Below are 17,329 nucleotides of genomic sequence, written 5' to 3' on the forward strand. Positions count from 1 at the left end.
GTATGTGTGTTTAGCCAACTTGATGCACTTTTTTTTTTTGGGTGTCTCTGTAGCTCTTTGTATCCATGCAAAACCTTAAGAGAAGCTCCAAGAAAGTAGTCAAATACCACTTGACATCTCCTGGGTCCTAGTGAGAGTACTAGATTGGTGTCCATCCAAGGTCCATAACTATTGATGCACATTAAACATGTGCATATTACATGGTAGCTAGATGTTGGCCATCCAAACAGTTACAAAAGACCAAGAATCTAAATGGATAGAGCAAAATTGGGTTATTACCCCCAAATTTAAGAAAGAAGCGACAAAATGTAAGAAAAAAAAAGAGTGAGGTTTTAAAAAATTCTATATAAAAGTTAAAAAAAAGGTACTACCTTAAGGTATGAGAAAAAAAAAAGTTAAAACTAACTTAATATGAAGATTTTTTGCATCGATTCGTCAAAATATTTGTCATATTATGTATAATTTGTTATGGTTAAAACTGCATTATTAATGTTATAAAAAGTTTTTAAACTTGTATTTGAACTAGAATTTAAGAGGGTGTTTGGTACACAATTTCAAATAACAATTTTCAGTTTTTAAATAATATTACATGTATTTCTACACACTTTTTCACCCATACGTATTTTTACGTATATTTTTAAATAACAAACCACATGTTTTTAGATGCATGTATCAAACACCCCCTAACTATTTGTTTTTTATTGTTCTAAAATTTCTATAATTCTAATAAAACACTTTTCAATAATCCTAAAATTAATTTTAAAATTTTTAACAATTTGTCTATTTCAAACTAAAAAGGAAAAAAAAAAAAATTAAGTGAAGCGAGCAGTGCACTAGCACACTTTACACACTATAGAGGTGGCATTGTCGGCCATTGTTGCTTCACAGGCACCCTTTTGAAAAGTGGCGCTCTTCACTTTCATTTCAAAACCCCTCTTTTCAAAACACACACACGCACACAGAGCCTAAAATCCCTTGGAATCTGCGATTGAGAGAGAGAGAAGACGACGATGATAGTTCGGACTCCGCCACCGAAGAGGCCGCGATCAGAAACGATGCCTCCAGAGAGCCCATCGGCTGCCGGGTCGGACCGTCGTATGGTCATCTACGAGGACTCTCCTTTGGCGGCGCCGCTCCACGAGTCGCCGCAACAGCAGCACTCCGATCATCTCCTCTGCACCTACCAATGCCGCCAAATGGTACGGTTCCACATTCTGCTTTTTCTTCGCTGAAATTTGGACCAAATTTTTTGAAGCGGTTTTTTTTGCTATGGTTGTTTTTAGGTTAAATCGGAGTTTCTAGACGCTTTAAGCAGTGCAGAGAAGCAAGTTTGTGATTACCAATCCAGATTTGAGACAATGAACGAGAATTTCAGCAAAGTTGGTGAGTTAAGAAGAAAATTGGTTTCCACTTGTGTTTGCTTTTTTACGTTATTGATTTTGGAATTTGCATTTCAATGGATTAAGATTTTGCTGTATAGCTTTCACAGTTCAAGATTATTGGAACTGTGATGAATTTTTGTTAGAATGGAGGAGATAGCTAAGCTCATGTACACAAATTTACTTATAAAAGGAAAGGGAATCAATAAAATCTACAACTGTTTGTGCCTAGGGTTGGGGACCACTGAAACAACGATATCGAATACTCTCAAATTTAAAAACTGTATAAATGATAGCTTGGGATAAGATCTCCTCCCATATAAATCCTTCAATTGGCATTTATTCGATTTTGTGTGGTTTGCATGGGTTTTTTAAGACTGTTGAATTTTTTAAATGCCGCGCATTGTACATCTAAATTAAAAATTAGAGGAAATTTTAGGATTTAAATGGGGGATCTTTTTCTCCCGAAAGCTCCACTTGTTGATGATGCGATTATTCCTCTCCTCCATATACTCCGGGTTAAGCAAATAGGGTTGCATAACTTGCATTCCAAATTAAATACGTGATTATTCTTTCGATATTTATTTATGTAGTTTTTTAGACTTCCTTGTGATTGAAGCTCCTTATTTATTTTAATTATAGTTAGTAATCATGTAATGCTCAAGAGACAAGTGATCTCAAAAAGCACCCGTGAGAGAAAACAAAAAACGATCAGAGGAGATCATTGATGGTGGTTTTGTACAAAACTCCTTTGTGTTCATTTGGGTGGAAGTATTTGAAAAGAAAGACTTGGATTTCAGTTTTTAAGTTTAAAAATGGCTTTAACAAAATACAAAAAGTACCCTAAAGAAGCCGTCCGCATGAAGTGAGCCGCCTTAAAAGGAACCCTTTTTTAATAAGTAAAATTCCATTAAAGAAGCTTTGAAGGCACCACCCAAGTACATAGGATGTGTACAGCACGTACACAAAATCAAACACTAAAAGTACATTGATCAAGCAAGTCATGCCAAGCAGAAAAAGAAAACAAACCTGAAGCATTTATCCACTATATTGCCTGCCATGAAACGGTGAAACCAACACTCCCTCTTAATGCCTCATAAAACAAGGTGACACTGAAACACCTGTTTGTTTCTGCTTGGCCTTAACCTCCAAAACGCCTTGTCCTCCACTTCTATATTAATCTGTGGGAATAGAAAACTTTGAAAATAATTGTAAAAGACTCAATTTTCCAGTCCTTAGCAACCCTTAGAAATATAGGATTCCAATGCACTTTAGCCTTCACTCACCATTTGTGGTGTTTGGTGTTTAGATCTTTTGGAATTTCTTGGTTCTTGCCAAGATCGGTTGCGGATACTCTATTTAGTTGGTGGAATTGGCCTGGAAAACATGTGTCTAGCATTTGGAATTTAGCTCCATTATGCTTGATGTGGTGTCTTTGGAGGGAGCGAAATAGGAGGACGTCCGAGGACATGGAAAGTTTGGATGACCAGCTATTGGCTTTTTTTAGTGGCTCTCTATTTGATTGGTCTAGGGTTTGGGAATTCACCTGTAGTGATTCTCTCCCATTGTTCCTTAGCTCTCTCCTATGTAATTAGTATCTTTTCATTTTTTTTTTCTCTCTTTTCCTTTGTATTTTTCTCTCAGCCTTATGTTTTTCTCCATAAGGTAATGTTCTTGAATATATATCTTTATTACTTATTAAAAAAAAAAGAAAAACTTGTGAACTATAAGCTGCAACCGTAGGCATTTCTTGCAGCATTTGTTGTCCACTTTCCCCAAACCTCCCCGTGCATTATGCCAATAACTGTCCCCCTATCATGGTTTCTTTCATTCCTAAGCCTCCACAGCCATTTACCTAATAAATCCTAATTAAGAGTACCTAGCTTTCTCACTCCCAATCCCTATTCTTGATTAGAGAACACACCGTATTCCTATCCACGAGATGAGCACTTGATTTCATCTCCTATTCCACTCCATGGGATATCTTGCTGCAACTTCTCTAACTAATCTGTTCACCACGTATGTGTCGATGGTAAACAATGATAAAAAGTAAACATCATCAAACATTATATACATACATACATACATACATATATATATATATATATATATATATATATATATATATATATATATATAGTATAGCCTTATGTTTCTCTAGAGAGATTTTTATTTTAAAGATATCCAATTTTGGAAATCTGTGAAGTGGTGTACACTTTAGAAAAGAAAAAGAAGAAAGAATTGCTGGAAGTTTATATCCCTAATTCAGTTTTTGATCCTTACAGAAGCTGAGAGGAAGAAATTTCTAGATCAATTCTTATATGCAGAACAAGAACTTGCTGCTGCAACAGGGCGTGAACAGGCACTGCAAGAGCAGCTTTTGAAAGAGGTGAATGATTTTCAGGAACGATTTAGAAAACAAATACAATCACAAAGCAATCTTGAGGTATGCTTATCACTTCTCTTAATGTAATTTCTGTGGGATGGATTGATAAATCTATTTGGTTCCATACCATTTTCTGTTCTTAGCATAGAGAATGAAAGTTCTGGTCCACCCAATGAAAATTTAACCACGACAATTGTTTTTTTCATTAATTCCATGCCCCAAATATTCCTTTGAATGGCTCCATTCTCTCATGTGTTCTTTAATGTATTTATTGGTGGTGCTATCTCTGCAACTCTATTTATATTTTGGTGCGATCTACCTTCATGAGGAAACTCCTTAGCATGAAAATCAATAATATTGCGGGGAACATTCATTATACTTGAAGGAATAATGTGGGGAAGATATCCAATTTCATTATACTTTTGTGACGCCATAATATGAGTACTACCTGTCATTTAATTGTACAAGGCTTCTCTTCTGTTTGTCGCGTATGAATGAACTATTTTCTATATTACGATATGAAAAAAGCAAGACTGTGTTGATAAGTTCAGGGCCAAATTGAAGTTATGACAATGTCCCCTTATTGGCGATGCACTAACTTTTAGTTTTTTGAATGCAATGTCCCAGAAAGGAGCCTTTTGTTGTTGAACTGCTTTTATGGTTTATCAATGATTTGGTTGTTAGAGGCTTAGAGCCCCTTCTTAAACCGGAGGCAAAACCAAGAAAGCCCCAGTTGTTTGGGCTTTTTGCAAGTTTTTAAGCAGAAACCTTGCAATCCATGTAATAACGGGCTTTTCTCTGCTTTTGTAAAGCAGCCAGGGAATTTTAAGGCAGAAGCAGCTCAATTGTTGCTTCTAAAAGATGTAATATTATATATAAAAAAGAACTCATATTCCGAGAAGTTGTTCTGTGCAGCACCCATTGCTTCGCCTAGCAGCATGGTGCTTGTATTGCTCTCCCAGAATCCCTGTTTTCATAGTTTAAGCAGTCATACCAAACTAGCCCTAAGAAAAACCCTTTATGGGGCATCCAGCAAGAGAATTTATTTATTTCCGGTGTAACAAACCCCTCATGGATTGAAGGAAATTTTTTATCTATTGAACAAGTGTTAACTTAAGATCTCTTTCTCTCTCTCTTTGCCCTCCCCCCTCTCCCTCTTTAGTAATTGATGGTTTATCATGTGTTGCGTCTCTGTGAATTTTTTTGATTTAGTGATCTTTAGTTGTTAAAATATTTGATGAAGAGATTTATTGCTATCTGGTATGTGAAATGATAAGGTCTTCCCCCAATTTTGGATCTTAGGTAAAGCTCCACAATGAAATGAATCTTCGCATGAAAGGTGAATCTTCAGTAGCTTCAGCTGAAGAGAAAGCAAGTGTTTTAGAGCGAAAATTAAACCATATTTCTGAAAGCACCGAGAGGGAGAAAAAGCGTCTCCATAATGAGATTGAACAGCTAAAAAGAAAATCAAAGCTTTCTGTATCTAGAACAAGTGCGGATGTGAGTAGAAATAATTTTTCATCCAATTTTCAGGGACCGTGTATGAACATCTATTATTGTTTAACTTGCCTAATTCTCTTGTTTGAAGCTGGAAAGAATGGAATGCTAAAAATGCTGAGAGAATCTGACCTACTGAAAGAGCAGCTGGACAATCTTAAGAAGCAACTTACTGAGCTTTTTAGCTCTTATTCATTTGTTTGTTCTTGGATTTTACATACAAATTGTATGTCCAACTACATTTTTCTTGTGCTGACTGCATCATATTTGCTAACAATGGCTGGGTTCGTCGAGGGTTTTGGCAGAATGAAGGGGCTGAGAAAGATGAGAGGCAGAGAAAGATGAGAGTCAAGGGAAAAAGAAAAAAAAAAAAGGAGTGAGAAAAGTCTTATGACATTGGGTCAGTGTGTGGGTCCTAGTTTTTTTAGTTTTTGGTTGAAAACTTAACTGAGTGATGGGTGCCAAACGTGTGGGGTTTAGGGAATTGGGGTATTTTAAGTGATGAGTGACAAAAATTGAGTGAGGGGTGATGAGTGATGGTTTTTTAAAAACCAAATTTAGCCTCCTCACTTATTATTTGTCTCTTTTTACTGTCCCTATGCATGTGGCCAATAAAATTGAGACGTTGCAAAGGGATTTCTTGTGGGGGGACTCCAAGTTTCATTTGGTGGGATGGGACAAGGTGTGTGCATCTTTGAAAAATGGCGGGTTAGGAGTAAGGAAATTAACTACCCTTAATAAAGCCTTACTAGGGAAGTGGTTATGGCGGTTTGTGATTGAGGAGACAAGGCTCTAGAGAAGGGTGGTAGCCCATAAGTTTGGGGAAGAATGGGGGGGATGGACGTCCAAGCTAAGTAGAGGGGTGCACGGGTGTTGCTTGTGAAGAAGTATCCGCATGGGATGGGAGGATTTTAGCAAGAATATTTGCTTTGAGGTAGAGGTGGGGGATAGAGTGAAGCTTTGGACAGATCAATGGTGTGGGGATTCTCCACTTCAATTGACTTTTCCGAGTGTGTATGGGATTGCATCCAATAAAGAGGCATCGGTGGCCTCTTCTCTGGAGCGGCTGGGGACAGAGGAGCGGAGAAGCTGGGATGCTCATTTTATTCGGAGACCAAATGATTGAGAAATTGGTGGTATGGATGATTTTCTTCGTACCTTGGGCTTTAATCTTTCTCCTTCTGAGAACGGAGATCGTATGTGATGGAAGTTGACAAAGAATGGGGACTTTGATATTCGTTCCTTCTACAATAAGTTGAGAAGCCCCTTGCCCATTATTTTTCCTTGGAAAGGTGTTTGGAAGGTTAAGGCTCCTTGGCGTGTTTCCTTCTTTGTGTGGATTGCTGTATGGGATAGAATCCTTACAGGTGATAATTTGAGGGGGTAGAGGGTTGGATTTTGTCGACTGGTGTATCATGTGCCGTAGTTATCGGTAGATGGAGGATCATTTATTACTACTTTGTGGAAAGCCTTATCGGCTGTGGAGTTTGGTGTTTAGTTTTTTTGGGTTATCTTGGGTCTTGCCTGGATCGGTTGCGGATACTTTATTCGGTTGGTAGAATTTGGCTGGGAAGTATTTGTCTAGCATTTGGAATTTAGCTCCTTTATGCTTGATGTGGTGTTCAGGGAGGGAGCGTAATAGGGTGACCAGCTATTGGCCTCTTTCAGTGGCACTCTATTTGACTGGTCTAGGGCTTGGGGACTCACCTCTAGTGATTCTCTCCTTGTGTTCCTTAGCTCTCTCCTGTGTACTTAGTTACTCTTTTTACTCTTTCTTTTCCCTTTGTATTTTTCTCTCTGCCTTATGTTTTTCTGCATAAGGTAGTGTTCTTGAATATATATCTTTGTTACCTATCAAAAAAAAAAAAAAAAAAACCAAACAGCCCCTTATGTCTTTTGTAAAATGATGTTGCTAATTTTATTTAATATTTCTAACTTTTGTAAATCATTATATTTGATTTAATTATTGGATTAATTAATTATGAGGTCAAATCATTCAAATTTATTTTTTTTATAATTTGATAATTATAACCGATAAGGAATTTTCTTATTTGGTAACAAATGATATCAGGTTAGCGGTATCAAATTCAATAAATGAGATATTTGTTGCAAAAAATTATTACCCACTAACAAATGTAAGAAATGTGTTATTGAGTAATTATTTTTGTACATATACCTCTCGCTTATTGGATTTTGATACAAATAACATGATATTATTTGATTTAAAATATTTTTTCTCCTAGAATGAATGTCTCAATTAAAAATCTCAGGATGTACCAACCAATTGAATTATGAAACTCTTGGGTCACATTATTCAACTTTAAAAGAAAACATTAATCTAGCCTAAAAAAGTTGAACACCTCTTAATTTTTCACACACACACACACACACACACATATATATATATATATGTAAATAATTCTTCTAAAAAATATATTGTAAACCCATAGTCATTTTGAACATCCATTAGAACATTCATTTTGTAAACACAACATAAATTATTATAAAACTTGGTATTGTGAAAAATTATTGAAAATATATTGTGGTTTAATACAAAATAATTTAATTTAATTTAAATTATCTTTTTTTTTTTATTTAAAATGTAGCAACGAGTCAGACTGCTTGATTCAAGCACTTGATACTGTTTCTTTGTTTCCAATTTTCTACCTTTTCAATTGCATAGTGCTTGTTGGATCATGCATAATGTAGGTGTCTAAAACTTCTTTTTTTGAAAAAAAAAATGTTTTTGTCTGAACCAAATTTTCATATAGCATTTATACACATGTATTTGAGGCTTCCAAGGCTTCAAATAATTAACTTAATTGCTGCTATTTTAATGTTGTCTTAAAAGCCTCAGTTTAATATAACAAATGGGCTTTCTCATTAGCACTTTCTCATATTACAAGATTTGGTGGATGGTGAGGTTAGAGGGGAATTGGGGAAGGGAAGTTGGTGTGTATATTATAGTTTGTTTGGATGAAGGGGGAGTAGAGGGGAGTAGAGTAGAGGGAGGAAGAGTATGCTAAATTACCTTGTTTGAATGTTTTTTAAGGGAGGAGAGAGAGGGACTTGGAGGGGTTTAGAGGGGTTTTAACTACTTCTAACCCCTCATTTTTAATTTCTCCAAATTTTTGAGAGATTTGGAGGGAGAGTAGAGCATAGAAATGCTTGACCAAATAAATAACTAAATTTACCCTCGTCATATTAACAAAATTACAAACTATGAAAATGCTAATTATTCCCCTTACTTAAATTAAAAACATCCGAATAAGGTGGAGGATAATCATTGCCCTCTACTCTTCTCTTCCTCCAAACATAACATTAGTGATTTTGGAGGTAGGCTTGCAGTAGATACTGATAGGATTGTTAATGAGTTGAGTCCAGCTGAGCTGAGTGGCTCATAACACTTCTTGTGTTCCTTCTACAGAGGTACCAATTGGCAGTAGGGCAAAAAAAGTCTCATTTGCCAACTTCAATTTGCTGTAGTAATTTCACTTTAAGAGTTTTCAAGCCAAAGCAATACCATAGAAGAAGACAGTAATATGTGTTGCATCAAAGCTATAGGCTCTCAGATTGAGCAATTTTATTCTGCTATTTTCTGCTTTTGATAGTGCCTTTTTTAAAAATTGTCTATTATTTTTACTTCGATTTTGGTGCTTAAAAGCACCAAATTCGTTAAATTAACTACACAATTTCCCAAGAATTTGTAGTTACAGCTGAAAGTCTGCTGCTAATCAGTTCATTAAAAATCATTAAAATATTTAGAGTGTTTCAAGCACTTGACATATGAAACTGAAAGAGAAGAAAACCCTCCCACAAAACAAAAGAAGGCACAAAATACATAGGTGTGTTTGGTTGAAAGGAGAGAGATGAGAAATGGTGGAATTACTCATCTATTGGAGTCTGCTTGAGAATAGCTTATTTAGCTGAAACTGAAATTTTTTTGCTAAAAATACTGTAGATAAAGTTAAAAAGTAACTGAAACAGTACAGTAAGACTCATGAATAGTACAAAAAGTGTAATGAAGCCCATGAATAGTAGCAAAAATAAGCTGAATAGTAGAAAAAATAAGCTAAATGGTGAAAAAGCGGCTTTTTAAGCCAATGTCAAACGCAATCTTGGTCCTCCTCCAAACATTACTTGGTATTCTCTTGGCTGAAATGAGAGCACAGACTTTGATGAGAATCTCTATTTTTTTTTTTGGGGGGGGGGGGGGGGGGGGGGGTGATGGGTTCTAAATCGTTCTCTACAAATTTTCTTCCATAAAAAACTCTCAATCGTTATTCCCTTTGGTTCTTACAGCAATTGTTGTAATGTTTCGTTTGATTAATTATGCATATTGTCTGTAGTGGCTAGGACACAGATATTTACAGGAAAAATTTGGTGGGGTTGAAGATGCTATGCATGAAGATGAGGAAGAACAAGAGCCTCTATGGGGTGGAAAAAAGAAGGGATATTATGATGCTGATAATGCTGATTATGAGGTGATGATTTAAATATTAGTATTTGCTATTTGTCCAATCATGCTCCACACCCCTTCTCACCTTTCTCCCCTTTGTATTTAATATATATTTTTCAGTGGCAATCACTTTCTGCCTTTTTGGAAACTATCTTATTCACAAACTAATTTCTTAAGGCAATCATATGTATATAATTGAGGTTATCATTGTAGTTGCTCTAACCTTTTTGTTTCCGATGAAGGCACAATCAAGTGATGATGAGGGACTTTTGAGAAAGGGGGAAGCGGTTTTGAAATTACAGATGCAAAAAGCAGAATCTTATACAAATGAAGACTTTGGTCATGATATTAATGAAGATTGGAGTGATCCGAGTGATAGGGAATTAACTCTAGAGGTGAGGGTTCAATATTCTCTCCTTGTTAATGAAAAAGGAACTATAAAGATAAGTAAGTTAAACCTTTGGTCCTTTATTTTCAAGCTTGGGTTATCCTCTTTTGTGTTTTTTTGATAAGTAAATTTTGTTGATAGAAAGCTAATACCCAAGTATACAAGAAATATACAAAGGGAGCAATACATTCAATCTCGCAGATTACAAATATCTACAAAATTAGATAATGAACATAAAGAAGGAGAACCCACAACTAACATCCACTACTCAAACAACATTTTAAAGAAAAACAGCTTAATATCAGGCAAATATCTTTCACTGTCCTCAAAACACTGAGCATTCTGCTCCTGCCGAATTCACCACTTCAAACAATGAGGAATGACTCTCCAAATAACAATATCCTGATGTCTACGAATATAACCTTTCTAAGAGGCTATCAAATCCACAACTGACTTTGGTATCACCCAAGAAGCTCCAAGCAACTTGAATACCATACACCACAATTCAGAAGCTATAGGTCAATGAAGCAATAAGTGATCCATAGATTGTTCACTCCCTTTGTGTGTATAACACCAATATGTTACCAGTATACATTTCTTATCCATATTTTATTGTTTGTTACTTTGAAATGGACATATGAACTGTTAATTCTTTTGAATGACACATAGCCCAATATCACTGCTTGCACAGGAAATGTCAGCCAAAAGAAAAAGCAGGGAAAAATCTCCAGGGATAAAAGAAGCCTTAGATAACACGGGAGCAGCTTATGAGGAGGTTAAGAAAGATTCGAGTGCTCTATCAGAAGAGGAACAAATGGATGTTTTATATAGGTAAGTTTTTCAATTTTTATTTGTATAGTTGTTATATTTCTGCTCTTTTTTGTGTGTTATATAACTTATATTTTTGGTTAAAATGTAATACTTGGAAAAGAATGATGAGGAGAAAGGTTTTGTAGCTTCATAAGTAATAGCCATTCCAGAGCTCAAAAAGGTGGTGGTCTAAGAAATTTAATAAGTTTATGATTAGAGATGAAATCTAGTTTGTGGTGCTTTTACATAGAAATTTATCTTGTTGAGCTAGTCTAGCTCTCTTAGAGAAAACCAAAGGTTGAGTAAGAATTTGTAGAAATCTGATGAAGGGAACTAATACAAGATGCACAATAGATTCATTGTGTCTTTCAATATGATGGTGTAACCATATTGGCCTATCCATTCTTCTTACTTCAAATTAACAATATATGACATGCCACAAGAATTTTTGCTGATGGCTCTGCAGTATTATTTTGCTTCCTTCAACTAGGGAGGTTCCCCTTTTCTTATGCTGTTCTAGCTCCAAATTGTGTGGAAAAATTATGTTTGCAATTATATTACCTATAGAAAAAACTTGGTTCAACTATTTGAAGAAATTGAATCTATTTTTGAGGGGTGGGGAAGGGGAGGGGTTTTCTAAGAATGGAAATAAGGGTGTCTAGGGGATTTATTAGTGGGCCTTGTACTTGCAATGAAGTTTTTAAAAGTTGATTTGAAATACCGTTGGATTATAGCGATTGTTGCTTGATGTTAAGTGAGCAATCATTATTCACTATACATAGTGAAGCTGAAGGTGTTGAGATAGTTGGGTTGACAATTTTTTTAGATTAATGGATCTTTGTAGCTTGGATAAGTGGAAATACATGGAAAGATAAGATTCAAAATGAGGAAATCCCCTTTAAAGATAGGAGTGGCCCATATTGATGAAAAGATGAGGGAGATTTGCTTGAGATGGTTTGGTCATTCAAAAGACAGCAAACAATGCACCGGTGAGAAAGAATAAGTTGATTCAAGTTAAGGGAACAAAAAAGGTAGAGGAAGACAAAAAATAACACCAATAGAAGTAGTAAAAAAGTCGTAAAAAAAAGTTGTTCCATCTAGTTACTAGAGGCAGGGCTTACATTTAATAGAATGTGTGTTGGGAATACACGTGTGAGTGAAGTTCCATATTGAATAAGAATGTCAAGAGGGAGTGATTGATATAACATAGTTGGGGCCAAACTCATAGGTTTAAGTCTTTCGGGATAAGTAATGCCCCTATATGTTATATTAACTACTTACTCGGTGGCTCCCTAAGATGTTATCATATTACATTTGGCTTTTGTTCTGTGAAATCATCTGGTGCTGCAAAATCTAAAGATGTTTAGTATTTGTGGTGGTTGTTAAGAGCTCCTCCACCCACATCCTCTTCTGTTAGGCTCTTTCTATTGAGCTCCTCATCTTGCCCCTGCTCCACGTTGTTTGCAATTTTGAGCCTTGTTAACTGTTAATTGGATGTGTTTATAATGTGGTTGTTTTGTTACGAAGGCATTGAATTTCTTACATAGGTTGTTGACTTAGGACAAGGGGGAACGAACAAAATCTGATTTAGAACTGTTGGGGGCAGATCTGGTAATACTTCTGTTTTGAGGGTTGAGGGTTAGGTTTTGGTGGGAAATAGGCTAGAAAATAAGAGGTATAATAGGGTTTCCAAAGGGGACAAGGATTAGGAGAGTTTGGGGATGAAACAAAGGAGAACAATCAAGGTTTGGGTGGCTGTTCCTGTGCTGTGAACAGTGATCCGTGAATAGTAAAATAAATTAAAAGATAAATATCTAGGAATCACACCTAGGCTTCCTATGCATCACACCTAGGGTTCCTTGGCATCACACCTTGGAGAAGGTTGCATCACACAAACCATAAAGGAAGCTTCATAGCTCTTAAATTCTGAAAACATTAATCATTAACTATCTTTATAGAAAGTACCACAACTCTCTAAATAGAAAACTAATACCTAATCCTAGTTGAACTAGGATTTCTTAAAACCCTAATAAGGCTTGGACTTGGACTCCTTAGGCTTTTACTACTAAGCCCAACTAAATAGCCAAACTTAAAATAAAACCCAAAAGAAGATCTAATGGCCTATTAGTACACCCTATTCCAGAATATTTCGAAATTACAAAATTGCCCTTAATACATAAAATCAAATAAATATAATAAATCCGTCTTCTCATTGCCACTTGCATAAGTTGTTGTATATATCAAATACATGCTTGATTATGATAATTTTAGATTTTCTATTATTTAGATCTTGATCTACGTATTGATTATGATATTTTTCATGTATTTCCCTTCCTGTGTTGTTAGATTATTGTAATTTGGTTTCTTGATGTTTTGCCGTTTTGTACATTTCCTATGTACTGGGCTGTGTGTTTTTATAAAATTTCTTTATTACTTATCAAAAAAAAAAAATGCTCATAAGCTATTTTGCTGAGTTTTTTTTTTTTTGGGGGGGGGGGGGGGGGTTCCTCTAATCACTGCTTCTTGCTATAAATGTCTGTCCCTGTTTTCATCATTAGCAGTGATAGGTTTTGTTTCTGCATGCTTGGTTAATAATGTTTTTATCCCACATATCTGCTCCAGAATTAGTTGGCTTGCTGCTGGATATCTGTAGGGGGTTGGTAATAGGTTTCTCTTTGATATGTGATGCTCATTATGTTGTCCCAACTGGTTTCATATATATGTGGTTCCTAATCTTCATGTTGTACATCCTGCCAGAGTCCTCACACCAATTTTCATTTATGGTTTCTCCTCCCCCTCCTCTCTCTCTCCCTCTGTCTCTCTCTCTCTCACACACACACACACACCCAAAAGGTCACAACATGTATAAATTCTGTTGATTGGTTTCTTAGCATTCAGCATTGTAAATGCTTTCATGTTGTAAGAAGGTTAAAATGGAGGAAATCGTGATGGAAGGAGGAGTGCGTTATTTGGAGGTGAAGAGCTTATTGGATAAGGTCTTCTCTTCTCCATCAAAATGCTAAATTATTATTATTTGATAAGTAGGTAGTTATTTACTAGAACAATTAAGTGTTGTGGTCCTAAAGCAATCATTTATTTTTATTAATCTGTTAAAAAAGTTGGTACATGCATAATGTGTACGCAATGTGGCTTATGTTTCTCTATTGATGGTACAATAATATTTTTATACATGTTTTGTATTTCTGTGTCTCTTTCAGGAATCGGGTTCCCCTCTCAAAGTACTTAAATTGGTGCACTGTGACTGTGACTATTATTGTCTGTCTTACCATGTTTAGAATAATAGTCAATCCCTTGGAAGTTACATTCATAACTTAGTCCTTGAGTGATCTATGGAATTCTTGCAACCTGGAGTATAAGAGCTGGACCACCTCTTTGCTGGGAGAGCTGTTACTTGTTGGGCCAGAGAATGCCTTAAGAACCCAGCAGCCCACTTAAAATGGTTTAGCAAAATGAGGGGTAACATGTCTTTTTTCTTGGGTTCATTTCATTCCTTTTAACTAAAAAGTGTAAGGCTGCAGTTTCTGATAGACTGGCACTTCGATAGGTTAACTTCTATCAGTGCTGCTAGAAAGATTCTAAAACTAATTCATCTTTGATGAATTTGAAATAAGTGTCCAGGTATAATGGAATTTTAAAAACATGTTGCTAATCTTAGTCATTGTTAGGATTTATTCTAACGTTATATAGATGGCCGTTGCTTCTGAAACTTACATGTAGATATGTATCTAAAACTTTCATGCTATAATTGCTATGTTAATGTGTGTGTGTGTGTGTGTATTTCCAGATGAGGACAATTGCTGAATGTTGGCCTATCTATTGCTCTTGATGAATACCACATTTAAAAAAGAAAAAAAAAAAAAAACGATGCCAACATAACTGCAGTAGATGGTTGTACAAGTTAAAACTAAGTACTTTCATATCTGATATGGTATGCACCATATATTTTTGGTAAATTTCAAAAAGATGTGGATGGGATCTAAGCTTATCATTTAAAATTGGTCCGGTCTAGTTGGTTAATAATTGGGAAAAAAATGAATTATTTGTCTATCAAATTGCTTTATATGTGACAATGTTTAACCTCTGTGATCATACGAGTACCTGTGTTCTACCCATATTTTTCCTCACATTTTGTGCACAAAGATGATTATTGCAGTTCCTGTCATTGAGGTATAGTGGTTTGTTATTTCAGAGGTGGATTGTTTCCCTGACAACTTGCTTCTTTTTAATGTTTGCTCCACTAACAGACAAAACAACTTGATGGGAATCTTCCATCCGAACTTGAGGAGTTCCTGAACAACAATCAAGGGGTTGAAATGGTAGTAAAGTTGGGTAGAGAGATTACTACATTATCAAGTGATTCTTTCACAAAAGATCAGGGGCCCTATCCTTCAGCTGAAACCCGAGAAACAACAGTGGTAATTTTTTTCACCACAGAATATGCTTGTTTTTACTTCTTTAACTTAGCAATGCATGCTTTGTTTTCAAGTGGTTCTCTTTTTAGTTCATGTCTTAGTTTTCTTTTAATACTGCAGTCTCATGAAACAGCTGAGTTGGCAAACGTGGAACCTTTGAAGGGTAATGAGAACAAAGCAGGAAAACGCAATTGCAGGTGAAATATTCTTGATGGAGATGTGATCACAAATTTGAGATTCTAAGTTTGATGCTTTTCATGTTTCTTTACTGATATCAATCATTTTTGTTAAGCTTAATTTTTTCTTTTTCTTTTTTAACTCAATTCAACACAACTAAGATAAATCCTAACTATTTCGAGTCTGCTACATGGTTCTTTTTAGGCTACTTCGCCTTATCTAGGCCATGTCCCTATTTACCTTTTCTTTTAACATAAATTTTTGTTGCTGCAATTTGGCTGATGTGCAACTGTTAAAATATGGCAGTGCTCAAGTTGGTGTTCAAAGCATGGAAGTTGCCCTTGAAGAAAGATTGAAACAAGAGGGTATCCTTAGTTCCAGAGCTTCAAAGTCTGATAAAGCCCTAAACTTTTGAAAATATTTTATTTATGTCTGATAAAGCCCTAAACTATTGAAAATATATTGTTCAAAGCATGGAAATGTTAAAAGTAAGAGCTGCCTTGAAGAAAGATTGAAACAAGAGGGTATCCTTAATTCACTAGCAATTTTAGTCTTGTGATCGCATTTAGTCCCTGGCCAAACTAAAAGTGATTCACCATCAATTCATAGGAACTAATAGAACTAATAGCGGTTACTTTATGTTTTTTGAAGACTAAAAGTGACCATTCTATGTTTTCAAGGACTAAAATTGATCACTTTTAGCTTTTTAGGGATTAAAAGCCATTACTTTCAGTTTGTTGTGGACTAAAGCGATCACTTTCAGTTTGTTGGGGACTAATGTGATCACTTTAAAGTTCAAGGGTTAATGTTTAGAGTCAAACAAATTACAATATATTTTGGCCTATATTTTTTCAATGTGACTCAGTGCATGTATGCGAAGCTTGATTTTTTTTTTTTTTTTAAGCTCTCTGATTTATTGTTTTTCTGTTGCTTACTGTTTCAATGTTATGGAGTTAGTGACAAACTTATTTTGTATTCTTGCTATTGTTTTAGTTTTTGGGAAACATTGATGGGTTTTCTAATGTTTATTTGTGTTTGCAGTTCACAAGCAGAGTGATATTATTCTGCTAGATGCGAATGGTAATATTGTGGAGTCGGATGATGAGATATCTGTCTTTGTTCTCAAGGTTTTTTTTCTCCCCCTTTTATGTCAAGTTGTACTAGTTGCTTTGAAATTTTAAATAGATTCTTCTAGTTGAGAGTAATTTAGGATTTACTTAAAATTTTTTTTTCAATTAAATGTTGTTACTTACATTTTTTTTTTTTAAACTTTAGTTGAATAAAAATCCTTGTCATGTGTGCATTAGGGTTAAGTTTACATTTTGTTTAGTTTTGTGAAAGCATATAACTGTTTTAAACATTAAAAGGATCCTGGAAAAGAATGATAAAAGAATTGTAAACTTTAAGAGAGCATTCTATAGGTGAAAACTATGCAAATCTCTTCTATATTGTTTTTACCTATCAAAAATAAAAATAAAAAACCATATAGATCTCTTCTGCATAACTGAAACAAACATAAGGCAGAATTCTTATTTTGTAAGTTTGTTCTCTTCTGTATAAGCATGTAGCAAGCAGTGGCATTTTTGTTTGCATCTTTATTCTTTCCCACTTGGTAGTCCTAATGTTGCTTACAGGGTATTAATGATGACGAGGATGAAGATGATGAATTGCAAAAAGTAAGAAAATTGATTTGATTTGCAATTTCGTGCATTGCATTTAATCAGTTTAGTTCTTTGAAAGTAAATCTCAAGCCTGTTTGTTTTGATTTTGGTTTTCTTTCTTTGACCAAAAACAACTGCA

At 35.2% G+C, this 17,329-nt stretch overlaps 1 protein-coding gene across 12 annotated transcripts in view; it reads left to right on the top strand.

Moving 5' to 3' along the window:
- The first annotated feature begins 820 nt into the window (after positions 1–820).
- The window catches only part of LOC142620248 (mitotic spindle checkpoint protein MAD1), a 34,469-nt gene continuing 17,960 nt past the window's right edge, over positions 821–17,329 (top strand). For 3 of the 12 annotated variants that reach the window (XM_075793688.1, XM_075793694.1, XM_075793699.1), the window contains exons 1-7: positions 821–1,199; positions 1,284–1,383; positions 3,665–3,825; positions 5,068–5,265; positions 9,612–9,746; positions 9,964–10,116; positions 10,801–10,940. In XM_075793688.1, coding sequence (XP_075649803.1) covers positions 1,011–1,199; positions 1,284–1,383; positions 3,665–3,825; positions 5,068–5,265; positions 9,612–9,746; positions 9,964–10,116; positions 10,801–10,940 — 1,076 coding nt within the window. In that variant the 5' untranslated portion in view covers positions 821–1,010. The other 9 variants (XM_075793658.1, XM_075793669.1, XM_075793690.1 and 6 more) reach the window with 8 other exon arrangements.

The sequence above is a fragment of the Castanea sativa genome, chromosome 1, assembly GCF_040712315.1.
Source record: "Castanea sativa cultivar Marrone di Chiusa Pesio chromosome 1, ASM4071231v1".
NCBI lineage: Eukaryota > Viridiplantae > Streptophyta > Magnoliopsida > Fagales > Fagaceae > Castanea > Castanea sativa.